Source organism: Salmo salar, chromosome 05, assembly GCF_965601325.2.
Source record: "Salmo salar chromosome 05, fSalSal1, whole genome shotgun sequence".
Lineage (NCBI taxonomy): Eukaryota > Metazoa > Chordata > Actinopteri > Salmoniformes > Salmonidae > Salmo > Salmo salar.
The window spans coordinates 51,169,319-51,186,587 of record NC_138295.1 but is presented as its reverse complement, the minus strand read 5'-3'; the positions used below and the strand labels follow the sequence as shown (position 1 = coordinate 51,186,587).

Sequence of the window (17,269 nt, the reverse complement as noted above, 5' to 3'; positions counted from 1 at the left end):
TGAAAAGCCGTAACGCATACAGTACCAGTTAAAAGTTTGGACACATCTAGTCATTCAAGGGTTTTTCTTTATTTTTATTATTTTCTACATTGTGGAATAATAGTCAAGACATCAAAACTATGAATTAACACATGGAATCATGTAGTAACCAAAAAAGTGTTAAACAAATCAAAATATATTTGAGATTCTTCATAGTAGCCACCCTTTGCCTTGATGACAGCTTTTCACACTCTTGGCATTGTCTCAACCAGCTTCATGAGGTAGTCACCTGGAATGCATTTCAATTAACAGGTGTGCCTTGTTAATTTGTGGAATTTATTTTCTTAAGACGTTTGAGCCAATCAGTTGTGTTGTGACAAGGTAGGGTTGGTATACAAATACAGCCCTATTTGGTAAAAGACCAAGTCCATATTATGGCAAGAACAGCTCAAATAAGCAAATAGAAATGACAGTCCATTACTTTAAGACATGAAGGTCAGTCAACCTGGAAAATTTCAAGAACTTTGAAAGTTTCTTCAAGTGCAGTTGCAAAAACCATCAAGCGCTATGATGAAACTCTCATTAGGACTGCCACAGGAAAGGAAGACCCAGAGTTATCTCTGCTGCAGAGGATAAATTAATTAGAGTAAACTGCACCTCAGATTACAGCCCAAATAAATACTTTACAGCGTTCAAGTAACAGACACATCTCAACATCAACTGTTCAGAGTAGACTGCGTGAATCAGGCCTTCATGGTCAAATTGGTGAAAAGAAACCACTACTAAAGGACACCAATAAGAAGATGAGACTTGCTTGGGCCAGGAAACATGAGCAATGGACATTAGACTGGTGGAAATCTGTCATTTGGTCTGATAAAATCTCAAATTTGAACTTTGGTTCCAGCCACTGTGTCTTTGTGAGATGCAGAGTAGGTGGAATGGATGATCTCCGCATGTGTGGTTCCCATCATGAAGCATGGAGGAGGAGGTGTGTGGGTGCTTTTGCTGGTGTACTGTCTGATTTATTTAGAATTCAAGGCACACTTAACAGCATGGCTACCACAGCATTCTGCAGTGATACGCCATCCCATCTGGTTTGTAGGGCTATTTGACCAAGAAGGAGAGTGATGGAATACTGCATCAAATGACCTGGCCTCCACAATCACCTGACCTCAACCCAATTGGGATGAGTTGGACCATGGAGTGAAGGAAAAGCAGCCAACAAGTGCTCAGCATATGTGGGAACTCCTTGAAGACTTTTGGAAAAGCATTCCTGGTGAAGCTGGTTAAGAAGAAAATGGCAAGAGTGTGCAAAGCTGTCATCAAGGCAAAGGGTGGCTATTTGAAGAATCTCAAGTATAAAAAATATATTGATTTGTTTAACACTTTTTTTGTTGTTGGTTACTACATGATTCCATATGTGTTATATCATAGTTTTGATGTCTTCACTATTCTACAATGTAGAAAATAGTACAAAATAAAGAAAAACCCTTGAATGAGTAGGTTTGTCCAAACTTTTGATTGGTACTGTATGTTTTCTCAACAACCGGTTATTGTCAATATCAAAAGCTGCAATGATACAGTTGAAGTTGGAAGTTTACATACACTTAGGTTGGAGTCATTTAAAACTCGTTTTTCAACCACTCCACACATTTCTTGTTAACAAACTATAGTTTTGGCAAGTCGGTTAGTACATCTACTTTGTGCATGACACAAGTCATTTTTCCAACAATTGTTTACAGACAGATTATTTCACTTATAATTCCCTGTATCACAATTCCAGTGGGTCAGAAGTTTACGTGAACTAAGTTGACTGTACCTTTAAACAGCTTGGTAAATTCCAGAAAATGATGTCATGGCTTTAGAATCTTCTGATAGGCTAATTGACATCATTTGAGTCAATTGGAGGTGTACATGTGGATGTATTTGAAGGCCTACCTTCAAACTCAGTGCCTCTGCTTGACATCATGGGAAAATCAAAAGAAATCAGCCAAGAGCTCAGAAAATAAATTGTAGATCTCCACAAGTCTGGTTCATCCTTGGGAGCAATTTCCAAATGCCTGAAGGTACCACATTCATCTGTACAAACAATAGTATGGAAGTATAAACATCATGGGACCACGCAGCTGTCATACCGCTCAGGAAGAAGACACGTTCTGTCTCCTAGAGATGAACGTACTTTGGTGTGAAAGTGCAAATCAATCCCAGAACAACAGCAAAGGACCTTGTGAAGATGTTTTAGGAAACGGGTACAAAAGTATCTATATCCACAGTAAAACGAGTCCTATTTCGACATAACCTGAAAGGCCGCTCAGCAAGGAAGAAGCCACTGCTCCTAAACCGCCATAAAGCCAGACTACGGTTTGCAACTGCACATAGGGACAAAGATCGTACTTTTTGGAGAAATGTCCTCTGGTCTGATGAAACAGATATAGAACTGTTTGTCCGTAATGACCACTTATGTTTTGAGGGAAGAAGGGGGACGCTGGCAAGCCGAAGAACTCCATCCCAACCGTGAAGCATGGGGTTGGCAGAATCATGTTGTGGGGTTGCTTTGCTGCAGGAGAGACTGGTGCACTTCACAAAATAGATGGCATCATGAGGGGGGGGGGAATTATGTGGATATATTGAAGCAACATCTCAAGACATCAGTCAGGAAGTTAAAGCTTGGTCGCAAATGGGTCTTCCAAATGGACAATGACCCCAAGCATACTTCCAAAGTTGTGGCAAAATGGCTTAAGGACAACAAGGTCAAGGTATTGGAGTGGCCATCACAAAGCCCTGACCTCAATCCTATAGAAAATGTGTGGGCAGAACTGAAAAAGTGCGTGCGAGCAAGGAGGCCTACAAACCTGACTCAGTTACACCAGCTCTGTCAGGAGGAATGGGCCAAAATTCACTCAACTTATTGTGGGAAGCTTGTGGAAGGCTACCTGAAACATTTGACCCAAGTTAAACATTTAAAGGCAATGCTGCCAAATACTAATTGAGTGTATGTAAACTTCTGACCCACTGGGAATGTGATGAAAGAAATAAAAGCTGAAATAAATCATTCTCTACTATTATTTTGACATTTCACATTCTTAAAATAAAGTGTTGATCCTAACTGACCTAGGACAGGGAATTTTTACTAGGATTAAATGTCAACAATTGTGAAACTGAGTTTAAATGTATTTGGCTAAGGTGTTTGTAATCTTCCGACTTCAAATGTATCTAACAGTTCAGCTCCCACTATCTTCCTATTGTAAATTTCTTTCATCCAATCTTCAGTCATTCTTCAGTGCAGCACATGTCGTGTGCCTTTCTCTATAAGCATGCTGAAAGTCTGTTGTTAATTTGTTTACAGAGAAATGGAGTTGTATTTGGTCAAACACACACAATGGTTTCCAACAGTTTGCTGAGAGTTGGTAGCAAGCTGATAGGTCTGCTGTTAACCAGAAAAAGGCCGCTTTACCACTCTTGGGTTGCGGAATTACTTTGGCTTCCCTCCAGGCCGGAGGACAGACTTTCCTCTTGGCTCCGATTTAAAGATATGACACACAGGAGTTGCTGTAGAGTGAGCTACCATCCTCAGCAGCTTTCCATCAAAGTTGTCAATGCCAGGTTTGTCATTATTGATTGATAACAATATTGTTTCCACCTCTCCCACACTAACTTTACTAATATTCCAACTTACATTGCTTTTCTTTCAATATTTGTCTTTTTATGTATGAGTATGATGGCTCACTGTTTGTTGTTGGCATTTCCTGCCTAAGTTTGCCCACTTTGCCAATTAAGTTATCATTAAAATAATTGGCAACATAGGTTTCTGGCAGTTTCTGAAGCCAATTTAACACAGCGTTTGATTCTGTCTCTTCTCTTCTAGCATTTCTTGCTGGCAAAGTACCAGAATGTTGTCTCTGCAAATTCCGTTCTCCAAATTCATTTAAAATAACCAATCTGAACGCTGAAGTGCGACATGTTTACTCGTAAAGGCGGCAAATATTTTGCTGTGCACCCTGAAGTAAAAATGTAGGGAGTGCCAGTGCGGCTAGAAAAATGTTATATTTTTCATTGTTCTCCTAAATACCTTTTTTGTGTGCTTACATTTTTCAACTTAGGCACTCCTGTTCCTTGTAAAAAAAAAAGGTCAGAGTAGAACCGTGAAATGCGTCTGAAAAGTTGAATATGTGAAACTGGAAATAGTTTGAACTTGGTACACATACAATGAATGCGATATTGAAACTGATTCTATAAATATAGAATTTGACTATTAACCTAAATTGAATTTGAAATCTGAATGCAATATTCATTCAGTTTAAAATTAAATACAAGTTCAATTTATGAATTAAACGATTCCATCTGTACATTACAAATTCAATATCTAGATACAAATGAAAAAATATGGAATTCAAATAGTTTGTTGGCACTTTAATCACTCAATAAAATTCTCCCAACTTCTTGTAGGCCCCACTACAAAGATGAACTTATTTCAGTCTGTGACCAGTGCCTTGGACAACACTCTCGCCAGCGACCCCACCGCAGGTAATAAAACTGGTCTGCATTGTAATTTAATGTATTCATCAATATCTTGAAAGATATGCGTGAATAAGACATGCAATTTAGAAATATTAGGTTTATGTGTTACTGTGTCTATGAGATGTATCTGTGCTTCAGTCATCTTTGGGGAGGACGTCGCCTTTGGTGGAGTATTTCGTTGTAGCGTGGGTCTCCGAGACAAATATGGTAAGAGGCTGAATTCTTTCCATTTTAGACAAATATATCAGGATGTTAAATATATCAGTATGTTTGTGCTGATTCCTGTTAATAACCTTGTGATGCCACCAGATGGCAGCCGAGGACCATTTTCATGCCCTTGTTGGTCAAAACTCCCAAGCGTGTGCGTACACCTATTGGTCAAAACTCCAAAACTGTGTGTTAGTTTGCACGTGTGTGATACTCCTGACATAGCTGTGCTTGCTTACAATTGTTGATCGCAAGGAGACACATTTCTACAGAAACTTTTTTCATATAGTAGTAATCATTTTTGTCAGCTATGCCCATGCATACTGTTAGGCTATTCATTGCACAGTTGACATAATGGATTAACTTGTGTGGGTGTACTGCTGCTACAAATGCGCAGGTTTTGAAATGGCCATTATATCTTTTGTGTGCTGCCTCCTCATAATGTAGAATACTTTACCCTCATCTCCATAATGAACCCAGTCATGATTCACCCCTGGCTAGGTGGAAATATATGATTAGGTTTTGGAAAAGTCAATGCACGTCTCCCTCTCTGCTGTCTTTTGTTGTCGTTGACGTCAGATGTGTTGACCTTCTGCTAAGGATCATTATTTTTAAATCTCATCTAAGGGCGGAGAGGGTTTTTTTATTTTTTATTATCCCCCCTCTCTCTACCATTATACTGCATGCAGGTTTATGGGAAGTATCCTGATCTCTATTTGTGTGGCTGACTGACTCATTCACCCCAGTGATGCGTTACTCCGCCACTGAGTAGCGTGCGCACTGGAAGTGTCTTCTGCGCCGTTCACCTGGAAACGACTAGCCACTTTGACCTCTGTCTTTCTATTTCTCCTAAATGAAAATGAGTCTATCATGAATGACTAGCTAATAGATGCCTCAAACGTGCATGTGCAAGTGCAGTGCATATTCATCAAATGTGAGCTCCAAAAGTGTTTGGACAGTGACACAATATTTGTGGAACCAAAAGTATTGGGACAAATTCACTTATGTGTATTAAAGTAGTCAAAAGTTTTGTGTTTGATCCCATATTCCTGGCACGCAATGATTAAATCAGGCTTGTGACTCTACAAACTTGTTGGATGCATTTGCTGTATGTTTTGGTTGTGTTTCAGATTAGTTTGTGCCCAATTGAAATTAATGGTAAATAATGTATTGTGTCATTTTGGAGTCACTTTTATTGTAAATAAGAATAGAATGTTTATGAACACTTCCACATTAATGAGTGAGAAAGTGAGACGCAAAAATATCATACCCCACCAAAAAATGCTAACCTCCCCTCTTAATGTAGTGGTCAGAGGTTAGCATGTCTTGAGGGTATGATATTTGTGCGTCTAACATTGTCACTCATCATTATTCACGATTCATTCAGGACTATCCGTAATCATGGTAGCATCCATATTAATGTAGAAGTGACTCCAAAATGACATAATACATCATCTGTAACACAACCAAAAACAAACAGAAAATGCATCCATCAAGTTTGTAGAGTCACGCTTGATGTAATCCTTGCATGCTAGGAATATAGGATCAAATACTAAACTTTTGACTACTTTAATACACAAGTGAATTTGTGGTCCCCTAAAATAGGGGGACTGTAAAAAGCACTGTCATTTCTAAACTCTTCACCAGATATGGATGAAAATACCCTCAAATTAAAGCTGACAGTCTGCACTTTAACACCTTAGTCATTGTATCATTTCAAATACAAAGTTCTGGATTACAGAGCCAAAATGACAACAAAACATTCTCACTGTCCCCAACACGTTTGGAGCTCACTCATTGACCACCAGGTTTATTTTGTTGTATACTCTGGCTGTGTTTTACAAGTACACAGGATTCTGATTTGACTGACAGGTTGGCCTAATTCTTCATTTCTGAGGGCTTGTAGTGCTCTAATGGTGTCCGGTTTGTGGTGAAAAGTGGGCACTTGCGGTAAGGACAGAAACGAGGTTCGGAGGGATCAATGAAAGAAAATACTTGCTTCTTGGCAATTAAACAAAGCAAGGGAACCAAAATAACATTCCTCCCAAAATGTAGAGCCCCAGTCCTGCGGCTCCCAGTCAAGATTATAGAGTGCTGGATGGAAAAATAGTTTTTGTTTATTATTCAGACTAGGGCTTTTTAGTGCAACACAGCCTAATTTGCTCCAGTTGAGGAGGAGTCCTCTCTCTCTCTCTCTCTGAATGTCACTTAACTTATTTTAAGTCCGGATGCTATTTTAAGGAGACACTGCAATGATTAAACACACACTTATGAAGCAAGTGTTGGGTAGGGGGGCGACTGACAACCTTGTCGTCCATCGTGTGCCCTGGCCCTATTACACTGTATTTTGCTTGGATTTCATCCCTAATTGAAAAGGAATGAGTGTTTTAGTCAGCAATGCACAGCATTAACTTTCCTTTGGTTGATATGGGTGTGCTGTTATTTGTTGTTATCAGCCCCCTTGGTAGATAACTGAGTAACCCTCTCCCCTCCTCTTTCTCTCTCCAGGTAAAGACCGTGTCTTCAACACTCCTCTGTGTGAGCAAGGCATTGTGGGATTTGGAATCGGTGCGGCAGTTGCCGGCGCCACGGCCATCGCTGAGATCCAGTTTGCCGACTACATTTACCCTGCCTTCGACCAGGTGAGCCAGTCTGACTGCGCTCTGTGCATGAATTGTAATTTCTCAGTCACTTGTTTGCTTACGCAGATGGTTTTATTTGTTATCGTCATAGCCCAGCCTCTTGTGTGACAGGAACAGATTTGATCAGGGATACTGGGATCCAGTTCCCATTTCTGCTTCACTCATGCATATATGTTTTCACCCACCAACAAACACCTGCCTCATCTGCATCCATGTCAATCTTGTGTAAATATAATATTTTCCCTAGTGAGTTCTCTGCTCATAAGTGATTAGGCTTTCACACAATCAAGTTGTAATCAAATGCTGTCAAAAAAGCTAAACATTATAATTGAGGTGCAATTTGGCAAGATGCCAACCACACACTAGCTTTTAACGCTATCTGCTGATGCATTTCCACTCTAAATAGCACAGCTGTTGTTTGAAAGACCGGAAATTGACACCGGAAATCTGCCCGAACTATGTCTCCCTCACTGTAAAAATTTGCTCAAAGAAAACACTAGGGTAGCGAGTCTACCTCAGAAGATGGCAATGGGGCTTTAATGCACTGACCTGGAAAGTGTGCGCGGGTTCACTATCTGGCCTTGTCTGTTATGCTGGCACTCGTTTCCAGGCAGCATATCCGCATCCCAAAGACCAATGAGTTTCCCTCCCTTGTCAAGGCAACCGAAAAAACGCTGAATGTTGATAATGAGATATTTCAGACTGCTGCCATATTGCTACAGAGCAAAATGGCATACATATAGCGCCAGGCGCCTTGAGTCACACACACACTCCTCTCTCTGTACTCTCAATTAAAACGAGGGAGTCCAAAATGGCCCCCAGAGATGCATAAAATCAAGAAAGAATTGTCTACCTGAATATTAGACACTGGTAGTGTCCAATAGAGCCTTGGACACCACCAGTGTCCAAGAACCTGATGGTCACTCTGACAACATTCCAGAGTTCCTCTGTTGAGATGGGAGAACCTTCCAGAAGGACAACCATCTCTGCAGCACTCCACCAATCAGGCCTTTATGGTAGAGTGGCCAGACGGAAGCCACTCCTCAGTAAAAGGCAAATGACAGCTCACTTGCAGTTTGCCAAAAGGCACCTGAAGGACTCCGACCATGAGAAACAAGGTTCTTCGGTCTAAAGAAACCAAGATTGAACACTTTAGCCTGAATGCCAAGCGTCACGTCTGGAGGAAACCTGACAACATCCCTACAGTGAAGCATGGTGGTATGTGTGTATATATACATACACACATATATATATATATATATATATATACATATACATACACACATATATATATATATATACATATACATACACACATATATATACATACATATACATACACACATATATATACATACATATGTATGTGTATATATATATATGTGTGTATATACATATACATGTATGTATGTATGTATATATGTATGTATGTATGTATGTATCATTATTCACGATTCATTCAGGACTATCCGTAATCATGGTAGCATCCATATTAATGGTAGCATCCATACACACATACATATACATACACACATATATATACATACATATGTATGTGTATATATATGTGTGTATATACATATACACATACATATATATACATATACATATATATATACATCCACATACATCCACATATATATATATATATATATATATATATATATATCTATATCCTGATCTCTATTTGTGTGGCTGACTGACTCATTCACCCCAGTGATGCGTTACTCCGCCACTGAGTAGCGTGCGCACTGGAAGTGTCTTCTGCGCCGTTCACCTGGAAACGACTAGCCACTTTGACCTCTGTCTTTCTATTTCTCCTAAATGAAAATGAGTCTATCATGAATGACTAGCTAATAGATGCCTCAAACATGTGCAAGTGCAGTGCATATTCATCAAATGTGAGCTCCAAAAGTGTTTGGACAGTGACACAATATTTGTGGAACCAAAAGTATTGGGACAAATTCACTTATGTGTATTAAAGTAGTCAAAAGTTTTGTGTTTGATCCCATATTCCTGGCACGCAATGATTAAATCAGGCTTGTGACTCTACAAACTTGTTGGATGCATTTGCTGTATGTTTTGGTTGTGTTTCAGATTAGTTTGTGCCCAATTGAAATTAATGGTAAATAATGTATTGTGTCATTTTGGAGTCACTTTTATTGTAAATAAGAATAGAATGTTTATGAACACTTCCACATTAATGAGTGAGAAAGTGAGACGCAAAAATATCATACCCCGCCAAAAAATGCTAACCTCCCCTCTTAATGTAGTGGTCAGAGGTTAGCATGTCTTGAGGGTATGATATTTGTGCGTCTAACATTGTCACTCATCATTATTCACGATTCATTCAGGACTATCCGTAATCATGGTAGCATCCATATTAATGGTAGCATCCATACACACATACATATACATACACACATATATATACATACATATGTATGTGTATATATATATATGTGTGTATATACATATACACATACATATATACATGTATGTATGTATGTATGTATGTATGTATGTATGTGTATATATATATGTATATATACATACATACATACATACATTATATATGTATGTATGTATGTGTATATGTATATGTGTATGTATGTATATATATGTGTATGTATGTATATATATGTGTATATATATGTATGTATGTATATATATATGTGTATATATGTATGTATGTATATATATATGTGTATATATATGTATGTATATATATGTGTATATATATGTATGTGTATATATATATATATATGTATGTATATATATGTGTATGTATATGTATGTATATATATATATATATATATATATATGTATGTATGTATATATATGTATATATAATATTACTCATATATATATATATATTACTCATTAAGAACACCTTTTTTATATTGAGGTGCCCTCAGCGGACTCAATTTGTCGGGGCATGGAATCTACAAGGTGTGAAAAGCGTTCTACAGGGATGCTGGCCCATGTTGACTCCAATGCTTCCCACAGTTGTCAAGTTGGCTGGATGTCCTTTGGGTGGTGGACTATTCTTGATACACACGGGAAGCTGTTGAGCATGAAACCCAGCAGCGTTGCAGTTCTTGACATAAACCGATGCACCTGGCAATTCCTACTAGAGGTCGACCGATTAATCGGAATGGCCGATTAATTAGGGCCGATTTCAAGTTTTCATAACAATCGGAAATCGGTATTTTTGGACGCCGATTTGGCCGATATTTTTATTTAATTATTATTATTTTTTTTTTTACTTTTATTTAACTAGGCAAGTCAGTTAAGAACACATTCTTATTTTCAATGACGGCCTAGAACGGTGGGTTAACTGCCTTGTTCAGGGGCAGAACGACAGATTTTTACCTTGTCAGCTCAGGGATTCAATCTTGCAACCTTACGGTTAACTAGTCCAACGCTCTAACCACCTGCTTTACATTGCACTCCACGAGGTTACGCGAATGCAGTAAGAAGCCAAGGTAAGTTGCTAGCTAGCATTAAACTTGTCTTATAAAAAAACAATCAATCATAATCACTAGTTATCTACACATGGTTGATGATATTACTAGTTTATCTAGCCTGTCCTGCGTTGCATATAATCGCTTAGGTACACGTTGCTCCAACCATAAACATCAATGCCTTTCTTAAAATCAATACACAAGTATATATTTTTAAACCTGCATATTTAGTTAATATTGCCTGCTAACATGAATTTCTTTTAACTAGGGTAAATGTGTCACTTCTCTTGCAAACAGAGTCAGGGTATATGCAGCAGTTTGGCCGCCTGGCTCGTTACGAACTGTGAAGACTATTTCTTCCTAACAAAGACAGCCGACTTCGCCAAACGGGGGATGATTTAACAAAAGCGCATTTGCGAAAAAAGAACAATCGTTGCACGACTGTACCTAACCATAAACATCAATACCTTTCTTAAAATCAATACACAGAAGTATATATTTTTAAACCTGCATATTTAGCTAAAAGAAATCCAGGTTAGCAGGCAATATTAACCAGGTGAAATTGTGTCATTTTGCGTTCATTGCACGCAGTCAGGGTATATGCAACAGTTTGGGCCGCCTGGCTCGTTGCGAACTAATTTGCCAGAATTTTACGTAATTATGACATAACACTAAAGGTTGTGCAATGTAACAGGAATAACGTTTTGTTTTCAAAATGATAGTTTCCGGATTCGACCATATTAATGACCTAAGGCTCGTGTTTCTGTGTGTTATTATGTTATAATTAAGTCTATGATTTGATAGAGCAGTCTGACTGAGCGGTGGTAGGCAGCAGCAGGCTCGTAAGCATTCATTCAATATAGCACTTTCGTGCGTTTTGCCAGCAGCCCTTCGCAATGCATTGCGCTGTTTATGACTTCAAGCCAATCAACTCCCAAGATGAGGCTGGTGTAACCGATGTGAAATGGCTAGCTAGTTAGCCGGGTGCGCGCTAATAGCGTTTCAAACGTCACTCGCTCTGAGACTTGGAGTAGTTGTTTCCCCTTGCTCTACATGGGTAACGCTGCTTCGAGGGTGGCTTTTGTCGATGTGTTCCTGGTTCAAGCCCAGGTAGGAGCGAGGAGAGGGACGGAAGCTATACTGTTACACTGGCAATACTAAAGTGCCTATAAGAACATCCAATAGTCAAAGGTATATGAAATACAAATCATATAGAGTGAAATAGTCCTATAATAACTACAACCTAAAACATCTTACCTGGGAATATTGAAGACTCATGTTAAAAGGAACCACCAGCTTTCATATGTTCTCATGTTCTGAGCAAGGAACTTAAACGTTAGCTTTTTTACATGGCACATATTGCACTTTTACTTTCTTCTCCAACACTTTGTTTTTGCATTATTTAAACCAAATTGAACATTTTTCATTATTTATTTGAGGCTAAATTGATTTTATTGATGTATTATATTATGTTAAAATAAGTGTTCATTCAGTATTGTTGTAATTGTCATTATTATAAATAAATAAATGGGAAAAATCGTCCGATTTAATCGGTATCGACTTTTTTTGGGGGTCCTCCAATAGTCGGCATCGGTATCGGCGTTGAAAAATCATAATCGGGCGACCTCTAATTCCTACCATACCCCGTTCAGAGGCACTTAAATATTTTGTATTGCCCATTCAACCTCTGAATGGCACTCATAAACAATCCATGTCTCAAGGCTTAAAAATAATTTTTTAACTTGTTCCCTTCATCTACACTGATTTTGAAGTGGATGTAACAAGTGACATCAATAAGGGGTCGATCATAGCTTTCACCTGGATTCACTTCGTCAGTCTGTCATGGAAAGAGCAGGTGTTCTCAGTATTTTGTGCACTCAGTGTATATCCCTCACATGCGACCCGTAATAAGACAATGCAATTGGCCTAATTTAAAATGTTTATCTGACTCCATTTAACATTATAGTAAAGCTTTTTGAAATCAAGTATTATGGAATTGTCATGATAAGCGAATATCAAAGCAAGTATTATTTAATAACTGTGTAAAATGAATGGATTCACATACAAGGCATAAAGCTTACGTTACAAGGCAATACCGGGGTGGCAGGTAGCCTAGTGGTTAGAGCGTTGGGCTAGTAACCGAACGGTTGCTGGATCGAATCCCCGAGCTGACATGGTAAAAATCTGTTGTTCTGCCCCTGAACAAGGCCGTTAACCCACTGTTCCCCGGTAGTCTGTCATTGTAAATAAGAATTTGTACTTAACTGACTTGCCTAGTTAAATAAAAAGATTAACAAAGCATAATTCTAGGCGTATACATCCTACGGTTAACTAACTTACAAGACAAAGCATGAACTAATCAGACCTACTCAGGGCATGGGCCTGGGTAGCTCACAAAATAAAAAGCTGGTATAAATGGGATGAAGGTCTGTTGTTCTCGCTCTTCTCCTGTATCCTGCCCATGGAATAAGGTTGTACAGACATTTTTATTTTGTGAGCTACCCAGGCCCATGCCCTGAGTAGGTCTGATTAGTTCATGCTTTGTCTTGTAAGTTAGTTAACCTTAGGATGTATACGCCTCCAATTATGCTTTGTTAATTTTTTTTATTTAACTAGGCAAGTAAAACTAAGATGTCACATCAAACCAGCCAAAATCCCCTAGGAAGCGGGTCACTTCTATGTGTGATGACCTGAGGGGGTGTGCTGGGTAGGACAATTTTATACAGTGTCGACAGAGTTCACTCTGAACAACTGCAAGTAACCATAGAGATCATACATTCATCTAAGTTTTATTTTATTTTATAGAGTAACACTATTGCAGCCATATTTGGTATCTTACACACATTTCAGTAGTCAATTCTCTGGTTTCTGTTGGAGAGGTTTGTCCCCTCGGAGGTGGGAAGGGCGTACTGGTCCTTGGGCATTGTCTTCTCTGGCAACAGAGAGCCATAAATTAGGGTCGAGCCTACACAATCGTGTGAGGTCCAAGTCTTACTGTTATGGGAGACTGAGGTAATGTTATGAATGACTAGCTGTGACTGACCAGCTTGATGAGTGGTGATGCTATTATTTATGGATCTCTGTCTGTCTCCCCTCAGATTGTAAACGAAGCAGCCAAGTACCGCTATCGCTCCGGCAACCTATTTGACTGCGGGAACCTCACCATCCGGGCGCCGTGGGGTTGCGTGGGCCACGGCTCGCTATACCATTCCCAGAGTCCAGAGGCCTTCTTCGCCCACTGCCCAGGCATCAAGGTTAGACACTCATCCCTATCGCCTTCCCTCCCTCCCTCCCTCTCTCCCTCCATCCCATCCTACACTCACTCACTTCTCCACCTCACATGTACTCTTAAAGCACCTTATAACCTATTTACCTCTGCACTGCTTGCCCCTTCCTTAATGAGCCTGTCTTCATGGTCTAAGGCACACACATCTTTCTCTCTGTATCAGTTAGCTAACCTCTCTCTTCACTTCACTGCACTGCACTTATTACACATATTTTGGTGTAGTCGATCTCTGTGTATGTACCTTGCTAAAACACCTACTGGACTGTTTGAATTGTTGATTTGATGAGGGTAGAAAAATATCTACCTCAAATTGCTGTTGACCTATTCATGCACCCACTCCCTTCATTTCCAAACCCTGCTGGCTGCTGCATAGTGCTTTACATCCATAGAAATGAAAGGGAAATTAAGCACACAGACTCTCAAATAAATACCTGAGTCACTGTACGCCGTGTGCTGTCACCTGGGTTTCAACCGGCTGATCTGTGAGCGTGTGTGATTAAGCTGGCTTTGAAGGCACGTACGCTCGGAGGGAAACGAGTGCGTGCTAAAAATGTCAAATATGATTCACCCCCCCCACCCCCCCCCCCCCACACCATCATGAAAGGAATAAAAGTCTAAAGTTCTCCTACGCAGCCAAGCACCACAGCACCAGTTAGCGCTTTACAGCCATAGTCAATTCAGTAAACATCCTCTTGTCTTTTTCAAAGGTCAAGGTAATAAACACTGCAAGGGGTGAGAGAAGGCTCAAATGTCTAGCTCAGATATAGAGGAAGCCGGCTTCTGCTTTCCACCCAATTGCACATTGTTTGGATCTGGGTTGTGTGTGTGTGTGTGTGTGTGTGTGTGTGTGTGTGTGTGTGTGTGTGTGTGTGTGTGTGTGTGTGTGTGTGTGTGTGTGTGTGTGTGTGTGTGTGTGTGTGTGTGTGTGTGGTGTGTGTGTGTGTGTGTGTGTGTGTGTGTGTGTGTGTGTGTGTGTGTGTGTACCAGTTGAATAGTATGGTCTCTGTTGGTACAGATACACTCTGTTTGCAAGTTGTCCTGGGTACACTGCCTTAATAGTTGCTGGAACCGTGCTGAAAAAGGACCACTTTATAAGAAAATGTCCGAGACAGAACAGTTCAGGTTGGCACGATAGTACAATATTACCTTTTTCACACTATGTATTTACGATCTATGTATTTCACTCCAGGTTGTAATACCCAGAGGTCCGGTCCAGTGTAAGGGACTGCTGCTGTCGTGCATCGCAGATCAGAACCCCTGCATATTCTTCGAGCCCAAGATCCTCTACAGAGCAGCAGGTGAGTGAAAGAGCCCATCTGACCCAGGTGATGTGTGTTTGTAGGTGAGGTGTGTTTACAACAACACGTCTATGCTCAGTTTCCTCAAGCATTCTCAATGACCTTCTGTCAGCCTTTTTTGTCTCCTTGGTGACAGATGGTTTGTTATTGTTGTGACAGAACAGAACGATAAACAAACTATGTCCTGGCTGCTTGGCTCTGGACTGAGTGTGAGTGACTTCACCAGATTCAATCGCAAGTGTGAACCAGCTGGTCCAAATGGGCCGTAAACTGCTGACAGCCTCTGGGCCGTGTCCTGTCCTCTGGCTGGCTGTCCATTCTAGCCCTGGCAGGACTGGCAGCATGCTGCCTCAGGCGCCTGCCTCAGGCCTACATCGTTTTTGTTGGCTTTTAGAGCAGGGATCGACGGCCTTCACGACTGAATGACCTCTTATTATCCCTTTTAACAAAGCCTATAATTTCCACACACAGCTTTGGGTGATAAGAGTCAATTAAATGAAGTTGTGAGATTGTTTTGATTAAGGCATTAGAAAGTTGTTATGCCCAGAACATTCTTTTCTTCTCGGGTATTAAAACCACTCGATCCAAAACAAGCCTTATGTCCGTCTTTCCCTCCGTCTCGTCTGGAATTGTTAAAATCAAATCAAATTTTATTGGTCACGTACACGTGATTAGAAGATGTTATTGCGGGTGTAGCGAAATGCTTGTGCTTCTAGCTCCGACAGTGCAGTAACATCTAACAACATACAGTTGAAGTTTACATACACTTAGGTTGGAGTCATTAAAACTTGTTTTTCAACCACTCCACAAATTTCTTGTTAAACTATAGTTTTGGCAAGTCGGTTAGGACATCTACTTTGTGCTTGATGACACACAATTTTTCCAACAATTGTTTACAGACAGATCATTTCACTGTATCACAATTCCAGTGGGTCAGAAGTTTGCATACACTAAGTTGACTGTGCCTTTAAACAGCTTGGAAAATTCCAGAAAATGATGTCATGGCTTTAGAAGCTTCTGATAGGCTAATTGACATCATTTGAGTCAATTGGAGGTGTGCCTGTGGATGTATTTCAAGGCCTACCTTGACATCATGGGAAAATCAAAATAAATCAGCTAAGACCTCTGAAAAACAATTGTAGACCTCCACAAGTCTGGTTCATCCTTGGGAGCAATTTCCAAATGCCTGAAGGTACCACGGTCATCTGTACAAACAATAGTACGCAAGTATAAACACCATGGGACCACGCAGCCGTAGATGAACGTACTTTGGTGCGAAAAGTGCAAATCAATCCCAGAACAACAGCATAGGACCTTTTGTAGATGCTGGAGGAAACGGGTACAAAAGTATCAATATCCACAGTAAAACGAGTCCTGTATTGTCATAACCTGAAAGGCCGCTCAGCAAGGAAGAAGCCACTGCTCCAAAAACGCCATAAAAAAGGCAGACTACGGTTTGCAACTGCACATGGGTACAAAGATCGTACTTTTTGGAGAAATGTCCTCTGGTCTGATGAAACAAAAATAGAACTGTTTGCCCATAATGGCCATCGTTATGTTTGGAGGAAAAAGAGGGAGGCTTGCAAGCAGAAGAACACCATCCCAACCGTGAAGCACGGGGGTGGCAGCATCATGTTGTGGGGTTGCTTTGCTGCAGGAGAGGTTGGCATCATGAGGAAGGAAAATGATTTGGATATATTGAAGCAACATCTCAAGACATCAGTCAGGAAGTTAAAGCTTGGTCGCAAATGGGGCTTCCAAATGGAAATGACCCCAAGCATACTTCCAAAGTTGTGGCAAAATGGCTTAAGGACAACAAGGTCAAGGTATTGGAGTGGCCATCAAAGCCCTGACCTCAATCCTATAGAAACT

General features: G+C 40.1%; 1 protein-coding gene across 1 annotated transcript in view; it reads left to right on the top strand.

Moving 5' to 3' along the window:
* The window catches only part of LOC106605051 (2-oxoisovalerate dehydrogenase subunit beta, mitochondrial), a 90,078-nt gene that overhangs the window by 9,888 nt on the left and 62,921 nt on the right, over positions 1 to 17,269 (top strand). The window contains exons 2-6 of the mRNA XM_014200299.3: positions 4,426 to 4,503; positions 4,636 to 4,704; positions 7,213 to 7,346; positions 13,912 to 14,067; positions 15,289 to 15,397. Coding sequence (XP_014055774.1) covers positions 4,426 to 4,503; positions 4,636 to 4,704; positions 7,213 to 7,346; positions 13,912 to 14,067; positions 15,289 to 15,397 — 546 coding nt within the window. The remainder of the gene's footprint in view (positions 1 to 4,425; positions 4,504 to 4,635; positions 4,705 to 7,212; positions 7,347 to 13,911; positions 14,068 to 15,288; positions 15,398 to 17,269) is intronic.